A 23,568-nucleotide genomic window follows, 5' to 3' on the forward strand; every position below is an offset into this window, starting at 1 on the left:
TAATTTAATTGGGATTTTTAAAAGGGTTTGAGAGCGTTGGGAATGGTTTGCTAATTACAAGTGATAAATTTTGGGAAAAGTGCTGAGGGGATGAATCAGAAATAGAACTTATGCGGTTATCACACGGAAAATAGAGATAAACAAAAGACAGTGGTAAATCGTTCTTTTACTGCATGGAGTATTATTATTTTTGCGGATGTGTTTTTGTCACTTTTTCTTGATGCCTAGACTGAGAAGAAAAATGGACTCCGATGACAATATATTTATTTCACTCAAAAATACGTGGCGACGACTTATAGCTTGTTCCAAATAAATAATTTGTTGTCATGATTATTTTGGGAGCGGAAAGGACAGTCAATCAATTGTTCGTTGCAGAATATTTTTTCGTGAGAATAATTTTGGGCTCAAATAAGATGGAGTGGTGGCTAAATAATGTTCAGTCTTCCGAGGACTTCGATTATCAATAATAAAGATCTTTTTATTTTAAATAATAATGAAAAAAAATGGAGTCGACAATGGTAAATTTAGAGTCTTCACTCCCATGATATAAGAATTTTTATTTGTTTATTAAGCTCCAAAGGTGAACGACTAAAGAGCTTTATGAAAATATTTCATTAAATCCCCTTTCGACAAACAGTTAAAGAACATTCACTCTTAACAAATTGCCACTTCTTCAATATTTAATTCATTGGATAGAATTTCCTACCTGAATTTGAATAACACAGAGTAACACATAAAGATTACAACTAATTAATTAAATAAGTTATTGATATAAGTGACTAAGTCATATACAAAAATTGGAACCGTGCAATTATGAATTGTAATGAATGATAATTTGTATAAATAGCTTTCTTATTTTATCATAATAGTAAAAGTTTGTAAAAAAGATTATCAATGAGTAATTAGAACATAGTAAGCCATGAGGAAGAATGGAGCCATAACGCGACAGGTGAGACGAGATGATGAACCTCTTTTTCATGTCAGTAGATGCGTAATCAAATGAAAGTCACCCTCTGAGGTATTATTTCTTCTTGCGACATCCATGGCTCATTCTTCTTCCCTTATGATGATACGATTTATGTTGGAATTTTGGTGCACATTTGTTTGGATTTATTATTGGTATTGATCCACTCGTTTCTGCACGTCCATTGCTTTTCTCGATAACTTTAGTATCTGCAACAATCAAAAAGGACAACAAACAAATCAATGAGTAAGGTCAACCTCATAGTCGAAATGCCAATGATAACAAAAAAAAAAAAAAAACGACGGAACGGACGGATTTATTTCAAGATTAAAATATAAACTGTGTTCTTGGCACTTCTAATTACTTTTTTTTATATTTAAGAGCATTCGTTATTGATACATTCAAAGCGGGAAATCAACAATTCTTACCCACATCAGCATCATAATTATGGTTTACTGTTTCTGTCCCGGTGGCTTGGTAGTTTTCTTCATCTGCAGAAAAATTAATATGGACGGAAGATATTTAAACTTCTCTCATTGTGATTTTCAATACGAAATCGTTGAATTCAGGATCATAATCATCACATTCAAAAGTACAATATAGTGACAATTAAGAGTTATCATAGAGGAATCGAAAAAATAAGAGCATACAATAAAACTTATTTGAACATTAATAAAATTTAGAATTAGATATCTTGAATTTGCTAACTTTGCAAGATAGCCCTTGATTACGATATTCAAGTAGTATTTCGTAACTATATATTCTGTTCATGTTAACGAAATTGATAATAGCACTGACTTAATTAAAAGAACAAACTTGATTACTCGGATGAGAGACTAAACTATTCAAGTTCATAATTTATTTCCTTTCTAAATGAAATGAAAATTCGTGAAGTTATCTCAGACCCTCTCCGAACGAAGCTTTTTATCAGAATGAAAGGCAGGAATTTCGTTCGATCAGATGACAATAACGTTTTGCAGCAACCGATTTCTTAAATTTATGATACTCTAACCCGAGGATTTCACGGACGTAACTTACGTCCTTTAAACGTGCGTAAAACCCTTTCTGGACTCGAGCTCTTGGAGCTGATTGGTGAATAAAAAGCAGCTTCCCCATCATCCCCACTCAGTGGGGAGAAATATTCCCGTTGCTCCTCCATAAGTTCGATCTCTGGATTTTGTTTATTGTTGGTGGGACACATATCCTACGAGGTATCACGAGGGATTCATTTTTCTGTTTTTGCCTCTGTTTTATCAAGTCAGTAGATAAGTAATAAAACGAATTCAGTGATGACACACCTTCATCGCTACATGATCTTATAATTAAATTTTTATGAAGATTAATAGATCTATCTGGTCACGTTCTATCGCTCCTCTACTGAGTTGGTTAATTGCTCAAGGCATTTGACATAGGATCGAAACAATCTCAAGGAAATTATTAGAATCCGTATGGAAAGCTTTCTTACCTGGCTGTCATTATCTGTGTGCTTAATGCTGTTAGAAAAAAGGAATTTGTGGGTAGCCAACGATTTTTTATTTTCCTGTATCAAATCATTGACTTCATGATCAGATATCTTCTCCTCCTCATCTTCCTCATCGGTTTCACTCGATTTTTCATTGTCAGAACTTTCCTCGGGCTGTAAATTCATTATTTATTATATCTATAGACTTTTGTCATGTACCTATTAACGAATACTCGATATAATTCTATGTATATCTATATTGTTCTCGACAAAATCCAGATCGATTATGAGATTTAAATATCCTTGATTCTGTTCATTATGTCCAAATGATAGTTTTGTGCAAATTATGCCGGTCTAGTAATTGCTCAGACATTACAATCCATTAAAAAACTTCTCTCTAATCTGACTAACTCAGGAACTATTGAACTATGATAATAGTTATCTGTGAGAATGAAAAATTAAATATCTCCGTACAACAAGTTGCGTAATTATTGTAAATGTTAGATCATTGTAATTGCTTTGACTTCTTCGTATTAGATGAGTAATTTGGTCATGTTCTGATGTGCGCTCCTTGCCTTCCCTATACACTTAAAAATACTCGTAAAGTCCAAATTTTGTGATCTTAATTACTCACTTCAAAGTCCTCATCATCAATGCTACTCTCACGTGCCAGACGCTCAATCTTCGAGTTCAAATTTTCTTCCTCTGATTCATCAGTCTCTTCATCATCTGAACTTATCTGGGCGTACTTTCTCTTTTGATCTATTGTCCTGAAGGCAGTGATTGTCGATTCGGTAGCAGATTTCTCATCAGAAGTTATTGACTGGAAATATTCAAACGTTCTTTATCGTGTAGTAAAACAGATAATGAATCATTTGAATGATATCAGTAGAAAATTTCGCGGAAAATTTCTTTAGAGAAATTCTTCTATAACTTTGGACTTCAGACGATTCTTTGGGAATTTCAATAATTTTTGATCCAATGACATAGAAAAATTTCAGTTCGTTTAGAATTTCTTTGGAAATAACACTCCATTCCAGAACAGTGATCAACAAATAATATTACTTTTTAGACTGGTATTTATTTAACTTTATGATTTTTCATGCTTATTTCTGAGTCCTTTACTACTTGCCATTTCATGATTTACGCTAACTTGAATCCTGGTGGGTGGAGGCGAGTGATTCGACTTGGAGTTATCAAGACACGAAAGACTGGACAGGGTTAATTGGATGGATTTAATCAGACTTCTGTTCGCCTCTTGCAGACTCGTTTCCTAAACCCATCACCGATAACATTCCATCAATGGATACCATTAATACATGCGCAAGCACAAACTATACGATAATAACAATCTTTCTACTCAACTATAAATTATCTAGGAAGTCACGTGAATGAAAAGACCCATCAATTTTTTTTACACTATTGTGTATAAGAATACATTATCACAAATCCATCTGGGAATGATGAGACAATTGGGACCGATATGACTGATCTCAATGAAAATTAAAATACTTGAATTTAAAAAATAGCAGATACTCCATCAAAATTAAAACAGTTACAACAAAAAATAGATAAATCTCTTACCAGGGGACGACTATTGGCGCCTCGTTTCTGCCTTTGTGTTTTGATGCCATTGGCCTTGATCGATCTTAGACGTCTTCTAGTCTTCTGAACATACTTGACGATATCACTGGGCTCAATAGTTGGATACCCAAAGACTAAAGCTCCAACATTCCATTCAAGTCGGAATAGACGGAGTAGAATCAATCCCGGGAGGAAGAGCACCCAGGGAAGAGGTCTAACGAGCTCCATGCTCTGAAAGAACTTTCCATTCTCCTCAGTTACTGACTCGTGATAGGGAAGACTCCATTGAGCCGATTTTTCGATGATCCAAAAGCCTCGGTCCAGAACACGAAGCAATACCTGGCCCAATGACATCTGAGAAAGGACTGTGAGGCACGATGTCAGTAGATATTTTGTGTTGTCGATGAGTCCCTCAGCCATCTGTACAGCAAAAATATTGCGTAGTGAGTTACGTGCCATAGTAGAGTAAACAATTCCCTAGCTAGCATAAAAAACAGGTCTAAACCTGGACCTGGTGGCACCGGAGTGTTTACTGGATGATGCACTAGGACAATTTGTGTGAAGTCGTTATTTCTCAGCACACTGTGTGCAAAGTGACATTTACCGCACGCTCTGCGTTCACGTTGACCTGAACCAATTTTACAGTCTCTATACGATAATATTCCCCTGATTTTTTGCTCCGTGCAATAGTGACCCCTGAAAATTTCCCACCGCTCCCCTCCTAATCTTTCTATTACTCTAAAAATTATCTTTATTCACCGTATGAGATGATGTTGACGTTGTCGTTCTCCTCCCTGGAACGGCGAAAAAAAACTTCGTTAAAAGACAATGGGTAGCGGCAGAATCTAAAAATAAAAATTGAAACTATCAAAAGATACATTAATCAACGTGCGACCCCTCGTTGAACAATATAACTGTCAATTATTTCACAGTTCGCCAGTGAAAATCCTCTTCTCCCTTTGCCCTTCCTTCCCTCTCAGCCCCCCTCTTCTTCACCGACACGTAAAATCATTATCGCCAACTGATAAATCATCATATAAACTCACAAGTCTCGATTTCCAGACGTTAATTTCAAGTGGAAAATCAAAGCAAAAAACACCGGCCTCTTGAAAGTGTCAACTCAAGCTTCGAAGCCCAAAGTGCAAAGTACAGTGATTATTTACAAACGAATTCGTCTTCGTCGGTTTAGATTGATGATAAATCCCTCTACACCCCCCCCCCCTCCCCAACCAATAAAACTAATCAGCAGCCAGATGAATTATTATATTTTTCATTACAAAAATGTCAATTACTAATGAAATAAATTCCTCGGTTATTTTTCTATTTTTCTCTCCTCTTTTCTTCTCACTTCACTTTCTTTCGACACTTTATCTCGTGTTTACAATACTCTGTTATCGTATTTTGTTTCAGTAGGTACGCATGCTGACCGCTAACTTTATTTTTATTCCATCATTCAGTCGAATGGAATTTCGCATCCACGCAATCAATAAACTTTTAATTTTGTCAAATAATCAATTTCGAGAAAGTGAAAAATATTTACGTACCTTTTTGACAATGCTTGGAGAAGAGACTTCACTTCTATCGGTTTCAAAATTAATTCTAAGTATTTAATTGATGAATTAATCAGTGGAAATATTTGTTTGAGTGATCTTCAACATTTATTTTCGCATTTTATGGTACTTTTTTATGCCGCAAGCGGCTCAACTGGTTTACGCCGGTGATGAGCGACGATTGAATGTTGGTATCGGCATCAGTTGTGGATGTGTAACAATATGATTGATTTCTGTTGAAAGATCCAACGATGACCACCGATGATGACCGACTACTGCTGCGACAATCCCCTCGGGGACCCAGCGACACAGTCACGCATTTGGTCTTTGTAAGGGGTGAAGAGGTGCAAAGAGGGAGAATAGAGGCACAAATCAGTGGATTTAATAAGACGATACTGTTCTCGAACAGCTCTCTCGATGCGAATCCCTGGTCGATATCGGTATCAATCAATTGACGCGTTCATGGTCACCGGTTATGGGATATTCACTTCTCTACTTTGGTTGTTATGCCTATTGTTTCAACTCAACAAATTAACGGATATTTTTTATCTCTTAAATTGCAAGAAAATTACACCAGACGTGGTTTTGCAAACATGTGAATGTCATGGAAAATCCACAATTTCCGAATTTTTCCTTTATTTATTATCGTCAATTCCCTCCCATATCGATAATTTAATTCTCTTCCCAACAGTGTGTCTGATCATAGGCCATTTGTCTTACTGAAACTACTTGCAAATAGATTCGATCCTGTAATTGCTGCCATGATATAAAATTTACATGCCAAGCAAATTGAATTAGAGTAACTAAAACAATTCTGCAATGAAGAAGAAAAAAGTTAGCAGCAACAGGGCGAAATAGGTCATTTAGCTGCGTTATTCACTACTTATTTCCCCGGGTCATCACTCCCGCCAGCTCTTCCTTCATTTTCGGACATTTGAATAATTCAAAAAGTTGAAGAACCAAGATATACAGTACGCCAACCAAGAATGGATTGACACACGAGTTTGACCGAATTGTTTGCTTGTATTATACACTCTGAAGAAGCCCAATAGTCGTATCTGCGCAGGTGTATCCACTGGTGTGTATACCCTAGTGGGCCGTCGTTACCTTTCTTATTAACATCTCTGGCAAAGTTTTCAGTCACGCTAAGGATTGCGCGCGAGTACTGCGGGAACTCAAGTGGCGTTGTCACTGAGGTTTGCCGTCGTGCACCATCTGCGGACCCTTGAGGAGGTATTTCCATCACTCCCAGGCGCATTGCTTGGACCTCATAGCCGCTTGGACGGGAGGATGCAATGGGTGAGGGAAGGCAGGAACGTTCGTCGAAAAGGTAAATTCATTGTTTAAATATACAACATATATTATGATAACATTCACACCTCTATAAGTTTCCATTAATCCATATCATATGAGGTATATTCCTTTATATTTTAATCGTTTAATTCTAGCGACACTTAATTGCGTAATTTTCGCAGTAAATGATCAAAATTTTTTAAAATAAATTTAAAAAAAAATTGGAGATGCCGGGGATCGAACCCGGGGCCTTTCACATGCAAAGCGAACGCTCTACCACTGAGCTACATCCCCGCTTATGTCCCTTTTTAAAAATCATTGGATCCTCTTGTGTTCACTGTCATACCGTAATGGATGTAATTACTGTCTGTAACAATTAATCTTAACAAAATAATTAACTCTCCGAAACGAAGTGCCGACTTTTACAGACCAGAGAAAAGTAGATGAAGAGAAGAGCGATTGGAAGAGAGGCGCGACGGGGGGGGTAAGTGAGGGGGGTGAGTTACTCGTATGAGGATTGATTGAGGGAGGAAAATCAATGAATTCGCACCCTCATCATCTTTTAATTAGCTGGAAGGAAATTTAAAGATCGAGGTCATATGATTTACTTACATTAGTCGTGATTGTGATCGATTACTTGCGCGAAGCGAAATTTGGTGCCGATTTACCTACGGGAACTATAAACTATCTTGTGACCTCGATTAGGGGAATTGTAGGGCGATGAGATAAGGGAGTTTTATACTCCCCATTTTTTTTTTGTTTTATTGAATAATTTTCACCAAGATTCCGGGAATTGATATTTGGATTAAGAGCGGGAGATTGGGCGACAAATTCAGACGAAAAATTGCAGGTATTATACCACCCTCACTACCCTCACATACCCTCAACCTTCTCCAATCTCAACCCCCGAGGAGTCCCTCAGTTTCACACAATGTACTTGCTCTCCTTGAACAGATCCGAATCCTGCATCGGTTCCTCAGTCTCGAATAGTGTATTTTCCCCAATTTTTCTCCATCTTCTGGAAATTTTTGAATTTCATAATTAATGAGAGAATTATTAAAAATCATTTTTGATGCTGATGAGAACTTTGTAGCACTTAAATGGATAAAGTTTCGGAGTAGAGTAGGTGAATGTAGTCTTGCTCAGTCTAAATCCACCCTTGCATATGTGCACCACTTGTCCTGTTAATGTGCCAAAATCTGTGGTTGACAGGTACATATTTGTACTGATACCACATTTGCAGACATCTTTTATTGTCATGCAAAAATTGCTCGACGCCGATTTACGACATTCTGGGGAAATAGTTCTGGGAAGGGACTAATTTACGATCGGTTATCCTCCGCACTCGAAAGGGAAATTGATATAAAAGATATACTGAATTTTCTACAAAGGGCTGTGTTCCTTTGCAGCCCTAAAACTATTTGACAAACGGTTCTCCACTTAACACGTGCCTTTCTCGTGTTAATAAATTATATCTTAAAGTATTTCGCTGTGTCATAGATTCATTAATTTTTTCACGTACACCCACATTGCAATACACACACAGCATCACTCAACAACCCCTAGCCAACAATCAGCGTTGATTATTGAACCGCACTTGACGTCGGCCGATCATGACCCACCCTCGGTCCTCATACCCTTCCGCAAAGTCCTAACAGCCATTGCTTCAAACCCACCGGATGTCCTGGTCCAAGGGCCTAACCCCCGTAATTATCGTCCGTCATGTAATTGTAAATTTGATCCGTCATGTAATTATGAATTTGATCATTGGAAAATATCCGGATCTTTCATTCAACTGTAAAACAAAACAGGATGTGCGTGGCACCGCTGCTCATTTCCTGACATGATCCTTGCGACCTAAACGAAGATTATCGTGATTAGTTTTGCCTCGAAGTATATTTATCATTCTGAATGTAAAAAAACGGAATAAAAATGAAAATTTTTCAACTTAAAAACGCGATGAGTGCGCACGCAATGTCCGAATAAATTGTGTCCCTCTTGTCCGCTAGAGTTTAAGGTGTGTCTGTGCGTGAAAACTTTTCAATCCGGGTGTAACGAACATCGTGGTGGCCCTGTATGCAAATTTTAATCGAATCTGGGTCACGAGGTCGGCCCTCAACCCCACCGGGAACGATAGCCCTTCCACCAATACAAGTCATGACGTACGACGATTCCGTTACACCGAGTAAAGCATCTCGCCACGGAAACGAAGAGGGCTTTCTCATTCCTATTCCGACATGTCGATTTACAATCCAATGGGTCTGATCGATTAGTCAATATGCAATGATTTTTCATGTTGCATTAAAAAATATGACGTATCAAAATAGAATGGCAGCGGTGGGATTCGAACCCACGCCTCCGAAGAGACTGGTGCCTTAAACCAGCGCCTTAGACCGCTCGGCCACGCTACCAACACACCCTGACGTTCCCCATTTTTTCGCATCGTTAATCATCAATTTCCATGAATCGTTATAACCCCCAGGAAGGGCGCAGGGGAGGGAGATTGATCTATTTGTCTTCAATGGTACTGACATATCCTTGTAATTATTTTTTTTTTCCTTCAATTAATTACTAATCCATTTCGAGTCGTTAAACTAAAGACATTTTTTCTCGTTTCGCTGGTTTTTCTTGTTTTGAATTAAAAAAAAAATCCAAACTCATTCATCAGAAATTTCTATCAGGTTTATCTCGGTATATCATTTCATTTGGGAATAACACTAATTTTCAGTTGAAAATCTACAAGAAATAACGAATGTCTGGAAAAATCGACACGAGATCTCCAAGCGTTGAAATTCTAGGCACTACTGCTCGCGTGACACAATTATTTTTGGTCCAGTTCGACCCTGAAGCGACATCGCCGTCAGTAGAATCTATACCACTGTTCAATTGCCTTCGTGCACGTGAACCCTTAAACCTCACTGTGATGTTGAGTCACTGCTGTTCTGTTGGTCTGAATATTTTTCATATCCCGAGGTAGATCGATGCGTCTCGTCTGGGTGTAGTCTCACACTCTGGCTCATCTATGTTGAGGCACGTCGAGCCACACGTACCACCCTCTTCCTGTTCCTGCTTTCACGAATCCTCCCAGCCCACCCCGTCGCTCCCTTCTCCCACTTACCCCGGGGTCTATCAATATAAGGAAAATCCCTCGGAGATTTCAACAGTTTAGAGCCGGCGATCGTGGTGAACTGACCCTGCTGAACTTTAGAGAATAGATTTTCAGAAAATAATTCCATAAGGGAGAAATAAACAGAAATTATATAATTTTTTGAGGGTAACTTTGTGCCACTGCAGTGACAGTCAATCAGGTATTGGTATCGTCAGTGTAAAGGGGTGAAAATTTCGGTGGAGAAAGTCATCTTTCTTCGAAGGGTGAAGTGTGAAATAAAAAAGAATTATTGTTTGACACTTGATAATTAAAGAAAATTCAAAAGTCTCTCCATAAAATTGAGAAAACGGTATGATATATTTCAATATATTGACTAATGATATTTTTTCATTAACCGAAGACTTTCGAATTTCTCTTAAACTGATTTTAACGCAACTTAATTTTGCCAACGAATTAGAGTAATCAAAATCGAGTAATTTTATTTACCTATTTAACTGATAATGGGTTGACTCATGGGTTTAGTTAATTTAAGAATTTCATTCAATTAATTTCAGACGAAGATCGTTATTCAGAAGTCCTCAGAAATCCTGCTCAGATTCCGAGGTAGCGCAGACAAGATTCAAGGAGCGTAAAGCAAGATCTAGGGATCAGTTACCATGGCCAAGTGTTTATCAGTTAACCGTAGATGAGCTTGCACGATATCGGCGTAGACGAGTCCAGAATCGGCCAGATACTCTGGGCACTGAACACTATGAAGATGCTCTCGAAAACCTGGTCACGGAGTACAGAAGGGCGTTCAGGACGACAAGTGAGGACTCTCTGGTGAAAAAAAATATCGGTGATAGTGAAGTGGATGCTGAGATTTTAGCAAGAATCAAGGCGGATGGTGAACCTATGGAGGCTGAAGATGATGCTTCGATTATACCCGGGGATATTTCTGGTCGACCAGCACTTATCAGAAAGTAAGGCTAACAACATTGATAACAGTTGAAAATGATTTATGTATTTGCTACTGATTTCAGTCTCTAAATCTCCCACAAACTAAAAGGAGTCACATGTAGCACCCCTCTGAATTACGTAAGGGTGTTACTTTTCTATTTTACACAACCCCTTCTATGTATATATTTCCACGTTAGTGATGAACACCCCAATGTTTACGGTACCTTTTAAGAAAATGTCACATATGTGTTCCTCCATGGGCTGTAATCCATAAGTTTGCACTGGCTCCACGATTGATCCCATATGGTCCGATTAAATATTAAATTACACTCTAGAATATGAAAATGACGGTACGATTCAATCAAACCTCCTTTGTTATCTACAATATTTATTAAAAAAAAATTTCATGACATCCAAAACGTCTAAGTCCTGGGATAGGTTCAGGAAGACCAGTGTGACACCAAGTGGAGGATTTAATCATTCTCTCTTTGCCCTCTATTTCACATGACAGAGGCACAAGTCTGAAAACTGGTGGTGATTTTTATGCTGCTACGGAGTACTCAAACTATCGAACCTACGAGGGTGTGCATCGTCCTGAATTGGCACGGAGACCTACCTCACTTCGAATGGAAGGTGACATGCGAACTGTCACGGAACAGTGTGAGAAATTCATCGAGTGGTTCAACGTCAGTCGACCCGAGCTCGTTCGCGTGCCAACGCATCTCAAGCTGGAGGGTCAACAGGAAACATCCACGGAGAGTCATGAGCAGTATGTACCTTTCGTGGGTGCCAGACGACCCGAAATCCTCAGACAGGGTACGCATCTCAAGCTTGAAGGAGAAACTACTTTTTTGCCAGAGTATACCGATGTTTTTCGTCAACCGGCGCATCAAGGTGAGGGTTTAAAGGTTCCGGGTTAACTATTTTCAGATTTTCTAGCGTTAGATGGTCGCTCCCTTCTCGCTGTGAGGAATTTCATGCAACACTAAACCCTTTTTAAGTAGTTGTAGACGGAAATTTGAGTCCTTAAGGAGCATTTATCGAGTCCATTGACGTTTTGAAAATACATTTGTTGAATATTAACGAATTAATTCTGGGTAAAATCACCTCCCAAATGAACTCCAATTTAAAATCCAATTTGTTTCATCGTGAATTCCAGAAAAAAGATCACCAATGCTTCCAGAGACCCACCTGCAACCCGCAGGTAACTTTTCCCAAGCCACCGAGAGCACTCAACAATTTGTGGACCCCCGGGGTACCGTCATTTACCCCAACCTCCCAACCAGTGATTCAGCCGAAGAACTGGATCCGGAGAATCATCCCAAGAAGGACGAAGATATGAATCTCCTTGTCTCCAAACTCTCTGATCTCAAACACCCACCGATGGAGACTCCGGAGTACAAAGATGCTTATCGTGATTTCCCCAGAGAACGTCCTAAATTACTGAAACCCGAAGATGAGATAGGTCGCGCCGACGGTTCCAAGATCCACCCATCATCTGGTTCAGCTCGCTTCCGCACAAAAATCGACCAAGATCCAGAGTACAAATCAAAATATCTTGACCAAGATCGTCCAGTGTACAGAAAACCCCCGATTTCCTTGCGCCCCCCAATCGGTTCTTCCGGATTCGATAAACGTCTAGTTCCAGATTTGCGTTCCCACACATCCACGAGTGAAGTACGAGCGCAATACGTACCCTATGGGCATGTTCCCAAGGTCGAGACCCTCCGAATGCCACCGACACTTCGTCCCGAAGGCCCGATGGCTCTCCAACCTGAATATCGAGATGCTTATTGCAGACGAGGAAATCAGATCAATGATTTACGACCCCAAGGAACAACACGCAGATCTAGCAATTGGTTGAATAATAACAACGGTGAGCAATTCGGATTGATCAATGCTGCACATGATCAGGATGCTTTTCAGGTGAGTCATTCCGATTTTTTTTCAACCCTCATGTTCACGTTTAGATGCGGGTGATTTTATGGATTTACTCGACGTCTCGTGCGTTTATTCACTTAACTAATGCACAACTTACTTAATGATTCGTCATGAAAATAAATTACCTTAGCGCAAAAGAACCATCAGCTTGAAGACATTGACTGGTCGTCTCACTTACCCTTGCGGAACTCCCGTGAATCCAGTCCGTCTTTGGTATTACCTCGTTAAATCGTCAATTTTCTTGATTATCAGTAAATTACCCCGAAGTACAATTCCCTTTTGGTTGCTATAACTACTTTCAGATACTTCAAACCCGAGTCCACGAGGACAATGTGGTTGGGAAGCCGCCAATGGTGAGGAGAGGATCACGCGCCTCCCAAGTTCAACGACCTTCTATTCCTGAAGTTAATCCCCAACTCCTAAGGCATCGATCGCCAAGTCCGACGTATCGTCTTCATGTTCATAATGTTGATGATGAACCCAGAGGGTTTGGTCGTCGGCGAAGGTCGTCCACCGTCCGTCAGACTGGAAATAGCCCTTCGCCGGATAGAGCTCCCTACGATGACAATCAACGATCGTATTCACCCAGTTTTGGACGAGAACGTCAGGACGATGAGTCACAAGCATTCGTTGTACTTGATAAGGGTAATGATAGTAGACGAAATCGTCTTGATCGCAATTCAAATTTTGATGGGTTGAGGGACGGTAGAAAAAGGACACCACCCAACTGGATGCCTCCATGGTATGATAACACGAGTACAATTTGAGGTGAATAAATGTGAAATCGATTATTACACTGCCGAGTAATTCCACTGATGTTTCAACTTTTTCATTTCTTATAAGAAAGTTTATTACATCGGGAATTGGATTGTACACGTTGCGTTCGATGTAGAGACTTGTTATACCCTTGAAGTCTTTCTGTTAAAGGTCAATCAATAGTATAATTTAGTCGTTATGAAGAAACAATATCGTCAATTTTTTACGTCAAATATCAACTGTTGAATTGTTATTTTTGTTTTCGAATATTATGAAATAGTTTAACAGAATATTGATGCATAGCGTTGAGTTTGTTTAATAAATTATGGTCCAAATCGATTGATGAGTTTGATCAAAAACTTATAGGGCTAAAATAATTATGTTTAATCGGATTTGTGTTCGCATCTTGATATTCCTCATGTCTTTTTTTTCGACTGAAATATTTTATATTAGAGATGAGCTGAATCGTAGGGATGTTCAAAAGGTAAGTGACCAGGAGATAACCCGGATAAATCTTCCCAATTCCTCTGCATTCAGTCTACAACCTACGTCGATCTTCCCCAGTAGTAAATGTCACCCTCTACAATCCACTTCTCCACTGCAAAAAGGAAAGACGATGGGACATACAGATAGTGGAAAATACGAAAAGGACAAATAGGTAGCGACACTTAATAATATTCCTGGTAATAAACGATACTTTTCTCTTTATTTCTAACAATCCAGCTGATTATTCCATGAAAAATGAAAAATTTTGTTAATTTACTAATGGCCTTGCGAAAAGATCGAATGGGAAACATTGGTTCCTGGCAGTAACACTTAATATTTTTAGTTACCCAGCAAGCATCACTCATACCCTACTTGCAGGTTTTCTGATCCTCATCTAAAACCATTTCTTCAGGACATCCGCACATCTGAGACTCCTTCGACAGAATTAAACATACGTGTGAGCATCCTCCATTATCAGTCTGACATTCATGAAGTTCTCTTGTTGATTGCTCCCCAGGATAATTGATATTCATCATTACAACGTTTCCTTCCATGGGAATGGTCAAGTTGAATTCCTTTCTATACGTCAGCCCGTCATTTTTGCTCGCCCAAAAAATTCCCTTCGAATTATCCGAAACTCCGAAGATTCGATCCTCAATAATCGCCAAACTCACCGTCTCTGGAAACCTCCACTTCAGTTCTTTTCGATCATGTCCATCGAACGAAATACTCTCCAGTTTCCCTGTCCCCTGATCCACCCAAAAAATTCGATTCGTCTGGGCATCAAAAGCTAGAGGAATTCGTGGGCCACGGAAGGCGTCTCCCAAGAATCGTCTTCTTCCACTGCCTGCCATCGACATTTTATCAAGATGACAACTGGAATCACTACAGAAAGCCACAAACATTGCCTCCTTCTCTGGTACCAACAGAATCGTTCTAGGCTCCTCGGAATATTGAAAAAAAATCATCTTCGTAGTCGATAAGCTCATCACGTCAATGCGTTTATCTTCCCCATTCCCTAAATACAAATTGTTCTCCTTATGATCATACGCTATCGTCGCAAATGTCTCATTGTCTCTGGAGATACGAGAAATCTGTTCATACATCCTGTACCTGCTATCGATCGTCAAGCTTCGACTCTGTGGATGAAAGAGTTCCGCAAATTGTTGAGGACTTTCAATCGTGTTCCATCGTGGCTTTCTCAGGATTTCGTGGTGGTAATTGAGAAGAACTCCTCCAGCAGCTATTATCAAACCGTCTTCCTCCTTAATCCCTTTACAAGTCCTTCCATCATTACCAAGTGTTTTATTCAGACCGCAGGCACACGTGTAGCTGAGGTCACCTCCCAATAAGCAGATCTCTTCACAAGGATTGCTCTCACAAGGATTATCAATATGGACTTTGACGAGAGGCTGGTAAACATAAATGCCAGTGATGATGCGATCTTCTCGGAGTAAAGTCGCCCTTCCCTCTCCATTGCTCTTATTGCAAATTTCGATGCTCTTTGTCTTCCAGTCACTCCAGAATAATCTGTCCTTGAAGACTGCGAGGGAGAATGGATGAATTTCAGTTTCACGCAGCACAGTTCTTCGATCGGTTCCAGTCAGGCTGATAGATTCGATTGTCTTCAATTTAGCGTCAGCCCAGTAGAGCCTGGAGTAAATGTAGTCAATTGTGAGACCATTCGGCCACCTAAGATTATCCGTCACCATTGGAACCCGGAATTTTCCGTTCATGTCAGCTCTGGAGATGTGCGGATGATCTCCCCAATCGCTCCAGTACATGTGTCCAGTCGCCGGATGTAAGACCCCCCCCTCGAATCCCTCGAGGTTTATCAATATCTTCAGTTATGATTGGTGTGCAGTGAGAACCGGAATTTGTGCAAACAACTATTCGTTTGAAAATTTCGTCTGTGAAGTAGATGTTCCCAGTTACCCAGTCAACAGCTAGTCCTGGTGGATCTCCTACGCCGTCGATTGCAATGACTTCGGCACCTGTACCATTCCTGAAAGCCCGATGTATCGCTTCAGTCTGCGGAGAGTTAGCAGTCCAGTAGACGTACGTTTCATCTAGGAACACCCCGACCGCGTTTCGAAGGTCAGTGATGATCGGAGCAGCTGATGCATTTGCAGTCAAATCGAAGCTTCCGATTTTGGCCCGCGCTGAGTAAATTAGAAAGTCGTGATCGATGACAGATTCGTATAAGAATTTATCCATGTATTGGCAGGTTTGATTGATCACGAGTTCATCGGTGGAGTTCAATTGAAGTTGATCCACATCACAAGCTGATCGTAATAGAATTATCAATAAATTATTGTCGCAGAATAACTTCGGGACTGGCGACTACTCACTTGGAATTCCATTGGATATTTGTGGTTTCAAGAAGCACAGGATTAAACTTATACAGAAGCAGATGTACCGCGCCATTGTTTGCAGAACTACTGGGAAATCACGGAGTTAGATCCAGAGGAAGTGATGTCAATCAAATTAGTGGTGATATGTCTCTCTTTATTCATTCCACAATCTAAACATTATCTATCATTCACACGTTCATCATGCTTTGTAATGATTAGATAAGAAGGTCGTCGGAATGCACTTCGATTGACCTTAACCGAGGCAATCCATCAGAGATTGTGAAGCTGGGTAGGATTTTAATAGTGGGTGTGATCTAATCGGGTGAGATAATCGATTGTTGTCTCTATTTTCCTCAGCTCGTTGCGAAATTATATATTTTCAAATGGGGAATCGGCTTCTTTATTATCGAGGTGTATACAATAACAACCATATAAAAATGTTTTTTTATATTTATAGTTTCAAAATCGATCGATCGTGAATCTTTACATTGAAGAAAATTATACGTAGATGTTATGGATTTTTTTCAAAGTGTTCCGTCATTTTTATGTGAATTGTCTACGAAAAATTATAACGTCGCAACGTAATTTATTTAGTCTCTTTCATAGTCGCTAAGTTTACTAAAGGCACGTCATTATTATTAAATATTTTTGTGCTAATGACTACCTGCAAAATGGTAGTTGTTTTTAGAAGAAGATATTCTCCGAAATTTCAAAAGAAAACCGAACTTTTGCAAGACAAAGTTTTTTTTTTTCTCATGCTAAATGAAATTAACGATCACGTGACGGTGCTGGAAAGTGGCTTGACACCCCTGGTTACCGTCGAATGAATTTAGCAACAAAGTAGATCTAGATTCAGTTCAGTCACGCATTGGAAGTATTAATTTCATTATTAAAAAATTTTTCAGTTCACTGTGTCAACGCAGACATCATCTATATCACCTCATAGACAAAATTAAGAACTCTGATGGAACGTAGTGATTAACAGAAACAAATTGTCATCCTGAAAAGCATGGAAGGTATATCCTTCGTTACGTCATCGGCACCTACCGTGAACAGAAATTATTGATCATCCTTCACTGGACATATAAGTGGGGGTTTGAGCGTATCCGACTGAAAACGCACATGATATAAGGGCTTAAATGTCCCTAACGAGCTTTTAAACTATCAACACTACTTGGGAGAATGGAACAAATATCATTAATAATTAACAATGTCTAAATCAGTGGTAAACGTAAGGTAAACGTAATTATTCATTTGAAGACGGCTGGCAACTTCATATGAGGCGTTCCACAATAAATCAAGCAGTCGGCTTACTCTGTCGACGTTTGATGATGATTTTTTGATGGATTCAGGGAGAGTAATGATACAAAGTATTGAATTATTTTAAGTATTACAAATAGCTCTATAAGTGGAAACTCATTTTCAAATTGCCAACCGCAAAATTACGTAGCAGTGGCGCATGAACTGCGAGGGTAAATGTGACTGTCGGTAAGGCATCACCACAGAGTACGTGCCATTCGATTCGCAAGACGGTTTGCAATTTTTCTAGGGCTCCGGGAATATTCTAAAAACGATTTTTTCGTGTTCGCTTTTTCTCGGTTCCTCCCCATCCTAAAACACAAAGCCCCACAGTCCAATTAGGTACCTTCTGGGTGGCAATGCCTTACCGACAGGGACGTTCACCACCGTCGCTCATGTGCTACCGTTACGAAATTTCGCGGTTGAAACGGCGCCATAGACGTCAGCAATCTCCCCTTTAAGCCTTGACTGACGTTTTCGAGACTTATTTGGAGTTTTCGAGTGAAAAACAAATATTCTGATAAACAATGGCCGATCCTGAGCTTGAGGCACTTCGTAAGCAGCGGCTGGCACAATTGCAGATGCAACAAAGGGTAAGAACAAAGTGTGTAAGAAAGATCACTCTGACAAACCGCCTGCTACTTTCTGTCGACAATTAACTTTTATGTGAGATTCATCATTTTCGCTCCTTTTTCCTATTACTGGTTGTTCAAACACTAGAAAGCTGATTATATTCGTTGTTCAATTGTCGATATCACAAAGGAATTTGTCAATAAAAGGCACAAATCAATTTGGAGGTTATGTGTATGACTTAATGAAAGCCGGGTTTCCAAGAAAATCTCTGGACTGTCATTTAAAAACGGTTAATTTATTCGTGTGAATTTGTTTTAGTAATGAATTTGTTATTTCCAAGGGAGGTGACAATGCCAAAAGTCATGAAGCACAACAAGAGAAGCAGCGTCAGATGGAGGACATGAGGAATTCGATCCTAACACAGGTCCTCGACCAATCAGCGAGAGCTAGATGTGAGAAATCACAAATTTTAACCTTCCTGTCTCCTTAAACATGATATTTTTATTAATAAAATTATAATAGTGAACACATTGTCCTTGGGAAAACCAGAGAAAGCCAAAATGGTGGAAGGAATATTGCTTGGTATGGCACAAAGAGGACAACTTCCTGGAAAAATGGGAGAAAAGGAGCTCATAGGCCTTTTGGAGAGTGTGAATCAACAGACCCAAAAGCAAACGATAGTCAAGGTATTCCTTTTACTCGTCTTCAATTCAATCCAGCGCAGTCTCTTCAAATTTGTCAATAAACTCCAGATTCATTGAAGATAATTACATAGTTGAGTAAATCGATATTTTTAACTTATTGCCCAACTGATCAATCCCTTTTTCACCCCTGTACATACTATTCATAGAAAAGCATATATTAAAAAATGACAAAATGGGCTATCGAATACATAGTTTTATTAGCAAAAGAATGAAAATTAACTGTTGACTCATTTGACAGGGACTTGTCTCATTTGATCAATCAATTTTTGGCGTCTCCTTAACTATTCATTCCAAAATTGTTCTAGTTTGATCGACGAAGAGCAGCACTGGACTCTGACGACGACGATTTGGAGTAGTAGCTCCCCGCAACCTTAAATTGTAAGGACTTCAAAATGATGAAATGCTTTTTAAACCGCCTACATTATATTATTTCTTCCTTTTATTAAATTTCAATTACTCAATTCACGTCACAAATTACAAATCGATAAAGATACAAATACTCTAACCATAAACGAATCTTTTTCAATCACAACTTTTATAGACTTATTTTTCCAATGAAACATATACTCAATTCTTATGAAAATTTAAATCTAATGGAGTCGACCAATTCTAGTCGTCGAAGACATGCAGATAGACTCAAGTGGAATGCATAAATACTCGCAAAGAGAAACAAATATATTAGATAAATATTTCAATAATTCACATTCATACAGTTTCACGATTTCTTAATGTCTTCAAAAAAATGCAAAGGAAATTTTATTCCATTGTGAAGCAAAAAAAAGGGCATCAATACAGTAAGAGGGTTGTAGAAAGTTCAAGTCAATGTGCCTTGAAATTATCTGCGTAATGAATGATTTTTGGAGCGAAAAAATCATAAGAGATTCGCATTATCTCTTGAAACCCGCCATTCTCATGATGCACAGCATGAGGTATTCCATATCAAGTTAAATTGAATGAAAAGTACGTTGGGCAGTGGGTTAAAAGTATTAGAGGTGTATTAGGAGATTAAAGGAAACCATAATCTCCGAAACTAAGAAAATTAAAAACGTTGAGTCATCGACCCAAAATTTATTTAATAGCATTTGACTGTCTGTCAAATTACTGAAGGCTGTCTGAGGCAATTTTCCAACACTATTTTCATCAAATAACGTCTTACGAGCAACAGCCAATTAAAATAAAATTAAATATTAAATATATCTAGGACGAAACTGAATTGGAAGATTGCTCAAAGCATTCGTTTTGATTATGAGAAATTATTTTAAAACCTATCAGGAAAACCACACGTGACTAAATTTTGACTTACGGTTCTCAACCGTAAGCAAAACGCTATTCATTTTTAAAACAGTGAAGGCCTCCCATTGACACACTTGCTATGGAAAACCTCACACAGGTTTTATTCCCAATACCATACACTTTTATACCACTCCGCTACTCAATCCTCAGTATTGTCATTGAGATCGTTCTAAGGAAAAAATCAAAAACTCCAATTTCTAACCCTCTTAATCCTTCTTCATGTGACTACTGTCTTCCTCCTCCTCTTCTTCCTCATCCCCAGCATCGAGAATATCCGGGCAGCAGACTCCGTAACAAATCAACGAGAAAAACAGAGCTGGAAGTCCAAAAAGAACAATCGTCAATATAGGATTCCCCTTCCACATCGAACCCAGTGTTGTTCTCATCTCGAACCACGATCTGTAGACCTGGACTAGGATCCCGTTGCCCCCATATCTCGGAGCCGTCTCATTTCTTATATTCTCTAAGAACATTTCAATGGCATGTGCAGTTAATTTGTTTGCATCATCGTCTGGTATATGGTGATGAGTTGTACTGGTGTTAATGACGATTAAACCTGGCTTTGGCATTTCCATCATTGCGATACTGTTCACCAGCTCCTGATTGGCGATCCAGCCAAACTGAAAGTGATCGTGATATCTCTCTCGTTTTATCCTTATTATAGATTCAACCATCTCACGAAACTCCAGCATATCTGGAGATACATCTTCAACTGCATTTTCCTCTACAACTGCCAGCACTAAATACTTATTTGTTAGAAATAATTGGTTTATGTTCCCTCGAGTGACTTTTGGAAACGTAGAGAAACGTTCTGCATTCACCCAATTGTACACTGTGGCATTGAGCTTCTCGAGGTCACTGTGATTGTAGCCGGTGAAATTGTAATGAACAGTTTCCTTGTAGACGAAGATCGAAGGAACCTTTTCCACGGGGGCGTGCTTGTCCACAACCGCAGGATGAGTTTGATAGAAAAATGCATGAGGCTGAAAGGTATCCGCCGTCCTGTGATATATGTCCCACAGGTGACCCGATCGTTCCCCCACATATAAGAAATATAAGCCTTGAGAGCTTTTTATCATGTCGAAACTCTCAGTTTTTGTGATCTCTTGCACTGGAGGACCGGTAAGGCGAAGGGAGAATTTGACGATTTCTTCTCGCGTGCGATCACCATTGTATATAAATTTCTGCTCTCCTTTCAAACTGCGGATAAAATAAATGATATTTTCAAGTTAATGGACTGATTTTTAATGGAATGCGGAGGACGAAAATGAGCGGTAGTGATCACGTGTTCTGTGAATATCGAGGTAAGCGTAACAATGATCGTAATTTTTTTTTTTTATACTTCTTACAGAATTTAGCTGACAAATTTGATCACTGAAAATTGTTTATATAGATCAAGCTACGAAGGCTAGGTTCCTCATAATGTGTGCATTTTTCTAAGTGGAGAATAAGGTTTCTCTTCAAAAACAGGATTATATTGTCTGTAAAAGAAACTGATACTTACAATAAAATCGTAGGAAAACCCCGTATTTTAAAATGTTGAGCAACAGCAGTGAACCTTGTGCAGTCAACTCGGCCAACTCGAATATTGCTCGCATGGAGATTCTGAGCCACATGAGCCCAAATTGGATCTAGTCTCTTGCAGTGCGCACACCAAGGTGCATACATCTATGGAAATGAGTAATTGCGTGAATATTTATTAAAAACCGAGGTTTCGATATTCAAGGGTGAAATTTGAAAGTCTCGATTCATAAGAAGAACTAGCGAGCGACGTCTATTCGGAAGCACAAAATAAGTAAGAATTTAAAAAGAAACGAAATTTTCCAATCGGAAATTTGTCTTCCCTTTTAAGTCCACGAGAGGTTGACTCTGACCTTCTCAAAAAGGGTCGGCGATTTTTTTGCTTTCCGCAGAATCAGTTATACATTGAAACGCGCTCGATAGTTACTCCTATCATCCGAATACTTCCACATTTCATCCTGGCCACCGCTTAATCGAATGAGTCCTTACCATCACGAGCCATTGCCCCTCCTTGTAAATGTCAGTGAATTTGTCACTGAGTTCTATAACCCTAGATGCTGCAGTACTCGCAAAAAATGCTACAGAACCACAAATAATTCTGAATTATTATTTGCTGAATTTCTTCCACTTGTCATTTGTACTAAGTTCAGTGGAATATTATTTAGAACAGACACTAATGAATCTAATTAAATTAGACTGCTTAATGTTTGTTTTTATTGATCGCTGAATTGGAGGTTAGGGGATATAACATTTGACTGAGAATCATTGAATACTAATTTGAAGTCAAAGTCAAAGAGGTTTGGATATGAAAAGAAAATCAAGTGATGTTCTTGAACAGTTAACTTACCACAAAAACAGTTGAAAAACACTATTTTGAGGATTGAGACCATTTCGTAACAGCCGAACGTGAAAAAAATGGTACTTCTTGATTTAATTATACAAAAACCACCTGACCAACCTTCTTAAAATATTTCTGACATCCATACACTCATCGCCGCACACCTCGGCATTAATTTGTTATAACTAAATTGTCAAAAACACAGTACGACTCGACATTCCGCTTGATACATTTTTACAGAGTGGACGCCATTACAGAGGGGGTAAAGACCCGGCAGTTTTTCATGTATAAAAGGGGATTATGAAAATATCGTTAAAAGTCATTTTCAGAATTCAATGTTGTCATGAAATCTTCATGAATATCTTGAAAGAAGAAAAAAAGAAATGGATATTTAAAAAGTCACTGTATATATCAAGAAATACTAGACCGATCGGGTTGAGCTTTAACACACATCTGTATTTCATTGGTACCATTTACAAGCAACAATTTCCACTCTTCTGTAGTCATTTTGTCATTATTGACACAATTTTGGATGAACATATATCAAGAGACACCTAAACATCCACATCCATGCGATCATATTGTAAAGAAAATGATATCTCGCCAGTTCAAACTGCTCTGAGTCATATTCAAGTAAAATTAAAGAGTTGAAGTTGAAGAAACATATTTTCAATGCTTTCAAAAAAAGCAAATAAAATATAAGGTGATATGATTGTAAAAGTTCGACATCTGTGAAAAGTGGGAAATAAATTAAATGGCCTGTCATGGGCAATAGACTGGCATGAGGATCAATGGTACACTCAGACTACTTAGAACTAACTCAAACAGAGCCAATCGTAATGGTGGAGATTGAAAAATCGCTTCACTTTATTGGTACAATTATCGAGGGCTAGATGTTTACG

General features: G+C 38.8%; 5 protein-coding genes and 2 non-coding genes across 14 annotated transcripts; 2 read left to right on the forward strand and 5 right to left on the reverse strand.

Moving 5' to 3' along the window:
• Nucleotides 1–523: 523 nt before the first annotated feature.
• Jabba (jabba) lies at nt 524–5,821 on the reverse strand. 7 transcript variants are annotated; one of them, XM_064120629.1, is made up of 9 exons: nt 5,555–5,821; nt 4,770–4,855; nt 4,011–4,430; nt 3,559–3,699; nt 3,061–3,249; nt 2,430–2,600; nt 2,003–2,168; nt 1,393–1,455; nt 524–1,173 (listed from the first exon to the last, which is right to left on the reverse strand). In XM_064120629.1, the coding sequence occupies exons 3-9, from the start codon at nt 4,428–4,430 to the stop codon at nt 1,022–1,024; spliced, it is 1,302 nt and encodes a 433-aa protein (XP_063976699.1). In that variant the 5' UTR covers nt 4,770–4,855; nt 5,555–5,821; the 3' UTR covers nt 524–1,021. The 7 variants fall into 7 exon arrangements, with proteins under 7 accessions (XP_063976699.1, XP_063976698.1, XP_063976701.1 ...); XM_064120628.1 differs by having other exon boundaries at nt 4,770–4,804; nt 5,555–5,820; XM_064120631.1 differs by lacking the exon at nt 5,555–5,821 and adding an exon at nt 4,889–4,996 and having other exon boundaries at nt 4,770–4,804.
• A 154-nt stretch (nt 5,822–5,975) lies between these two features.
• Nucleotides 5,976–13,937, forward strand: LOC135162298 (uncharacterized). The gene is made up of 6 exons (XM_064120592.1): nt 5,976–6,638; nt 6,694–6,890; nt 10,517–10,924; nt 11,413–11,795; nt 12,061–12,827; nt 13,145–13,937. Exons 2-6 carry the CDS (start codon nt 6,856–6,858, stop codon nt 13,607–13,609), a joined length of 2,058 nt encoding a protein of 685 aa, XP_063976662.1. The 5' UTR covers nt 5,976–6,638; nt 6,694–6,855; the 3' UTR covers nt 13,610–13,937.
• Nucleotides 7,076–7,147, reverse strand: Trnaa-ugc (transfer RNA alanine (anticodon UGC)). The gene has a single exon. It is a non-coding gene; the product is annotated as a tRNA-Ala (tRNA).
• Nucleotides 9,183–9,264, reverse strand: Trnal-aag (transfer RNA leucine (anticodon AAG)). The gene has a single exon. It is a non-coding gene; the product is annotated as a tRNA-Leu (tRNA).
• Nucleotides 13,938–14,285: 348 nt separating the features above from the next.
• On the reverse strand, nt 14,286–16,896 carry LOC135162308 (vitellogenin receptor-like). Its single transcript, XM_064120624.1, has 2 exons — nt 16,436–16,896; nt 14,286–16,369 (listed from the first exon to the last, which is right to left on the reverse strand). The coding sequence occupies exon 2, from the start codon at nt 15,866–15,868 to the stop codon at nt 14,453–14,455; it is 1,416 nt and encodes a 471-aa protein (XP_063976694.1). The 5' UTR covers nt 15,869–16,369; nt 16,436–16,896; the 3' UTR covers nt 14,286–14,452.
• A 936-nt stretch (nt 16,897–17,832) lies between these two features.
• LOC135162332 (programmed cell death protein 5) lies at nt 17,833–21,507 on the forward strand. Of its 2 annotated transcripts, none has more exons than XM_064120680.1 (4): nt 17,833–18,330; nt 18,651–18,762; nt 18,833–19,084; nt 19,320–21,507. In XM_064120680.1, the coding sequence occupies exons 1-3, from the start codon at nt 18,265–18,267 to the stop codon at nt 19,069–19,071; spliced, it is 417 nt and encodes a 138-aa protein (XP_063976750.1). In that variant the 5' UTR covers nt 17,833–18,264; the 3' UTR covers nt 19,072–19,084; nt 19,320–21,507. The 2 variants fall into 2 exon arrangements, with proteins under 2 accessions (XP_063976750.1, XP_063976751.1); XM_064120681.1 differs by having other exon boundaries at nt 17,960–18,330; nt 18,833–18,996.
• Nucleotides 19,436–22,931, reverse strand: LOC135162314 (protein disulfide-isomerase TMX3). Its single transcript, XM_064120642.1, has 4 exons — nt 22,676–22,931; nt 22,318–22,406; nt 21,812–21,975; nt 19,436–21,507 (listed from the first exon to the last, which is right to left on the reverse strand). Exons 1-4 carry the CDS (start codon nt 22,716–22,718, stop codon nt 20,514–20,516), a joined length of 1,290 nt encoding a protein of 429 aa, XP_063976712.1. The 5' UTR covers nt 22,719–22,931; the 3' UTR covers nt 19,436–20,513.
• Between the last annotated feature and the right edge of the window lie 637 nt (nt 22,932–23,568).

Source organism: Diachasmimorpha longicaudata, chromosome 5 (assembly GCF_034640455.1).
Source record: "Diachasmimorpha longicaudata isolate KC_UGA_2023 chromosome 5, iyDiaLong2, whole genome shotgun sequence".
In the NCBI taxonomy this organism is placed as follows: domain Eukaryota; kingdom Metazoa; phylum Arthropoda; class Insecta; order Hymenoptera; family Braconidae; genus Diachasmimorpha; species Diachasmimorpha longicaudata.

Bases quoted from the DNA above. Each gene is read 5' to 3' on its own strand.
- Jabba (XM_064120630.1), bottom strand. From the start codon at position 4,430: ATGGCTGAGGGACTCATCGACAACACAAAATATCTACTGACATCGTGC. The intron at 2,169-2,429 runs GTAAGAAAGCTT...GATACCTCGTAG, and splicing joins ACACAGATAATGACAGCCAG to GATATGTGTCCCACCAACAA. The intron at 1,456-2,002 runs GTAAGTTACGTC...ATTTTTCTGCAG, and splicing joins TTTACGCACGTTTAAAGGAC to ATGAAGAAAACTACCAAGCC.
- LOC135162298 (XM_064120592.1), top strand. From the start codon at position 6,856: ATGGGTGAGGGAAGGCAGGAACGTTCGTCGAAAAG. The intron at 11,796-12,060 runs GTGAGGGTTTAA...CGTGAATTCCAG, and splicing joins TCGTCAACCGGCGCATCAAG to AAAAAAGATCACCAATGCTT. The intron at 12,828-13,144 runs GTGAGTCATTCC...AACTACTTTCAG, and splicing joins ATGATCAGGATGCTTTTCAG to ATACTTCAAACCCGAGTCCA.
- LOC135162308 (XM_064120624.1), bottom strand. From the start codon at position 15,868: ATGTACTGGAGCGATTGGGGAGATCATCCGCACATCTCCAGAGCTGAC.
- LOC135162332 (XM_064120680.1), top strand. From the start codon at position 18,265: ATGGCCGATCCTGAGCTTGAGGCACTTCGTAAGCAGCGGCTGGCACAA. The intron at 18,331-18,650 runs GTAAGAACAAAG...GTTATTTCCAAG, and splicing joins AATTGCAGATGCAACAAAGG to GGAGGTGACAATGCCAAAAG. The intron at 18,763-18,832 runs GTGAGAAATCAC...AAATTATAATAG, and splicing joins CCAATCAGCGAGAGCTAGAT to TGAACACATTGTCCTTGGGA.
- LOC135162314 (XM_064120642.1), bottom strand. From the start codon at position 22,718: ATGGTCTCAATCCTCAAAATAGTGTTTTTCAACTGTTTTTGTG. The intron at 22,407-22,675 runs GTAAGTTAACTG...GTGGTTCTGTAG, and splicing joins GTTTTTCAACTGTTTTTGTG to CATTTTTTGCGAGTACTGCA. The intron at 21,976-22,317 runs GTAAGGACTCAT...TCATTTCCATAG, and splicing joins AGGGGCAATGGCTCGTGATG to ATGTATGCACCTTGGTGTGC.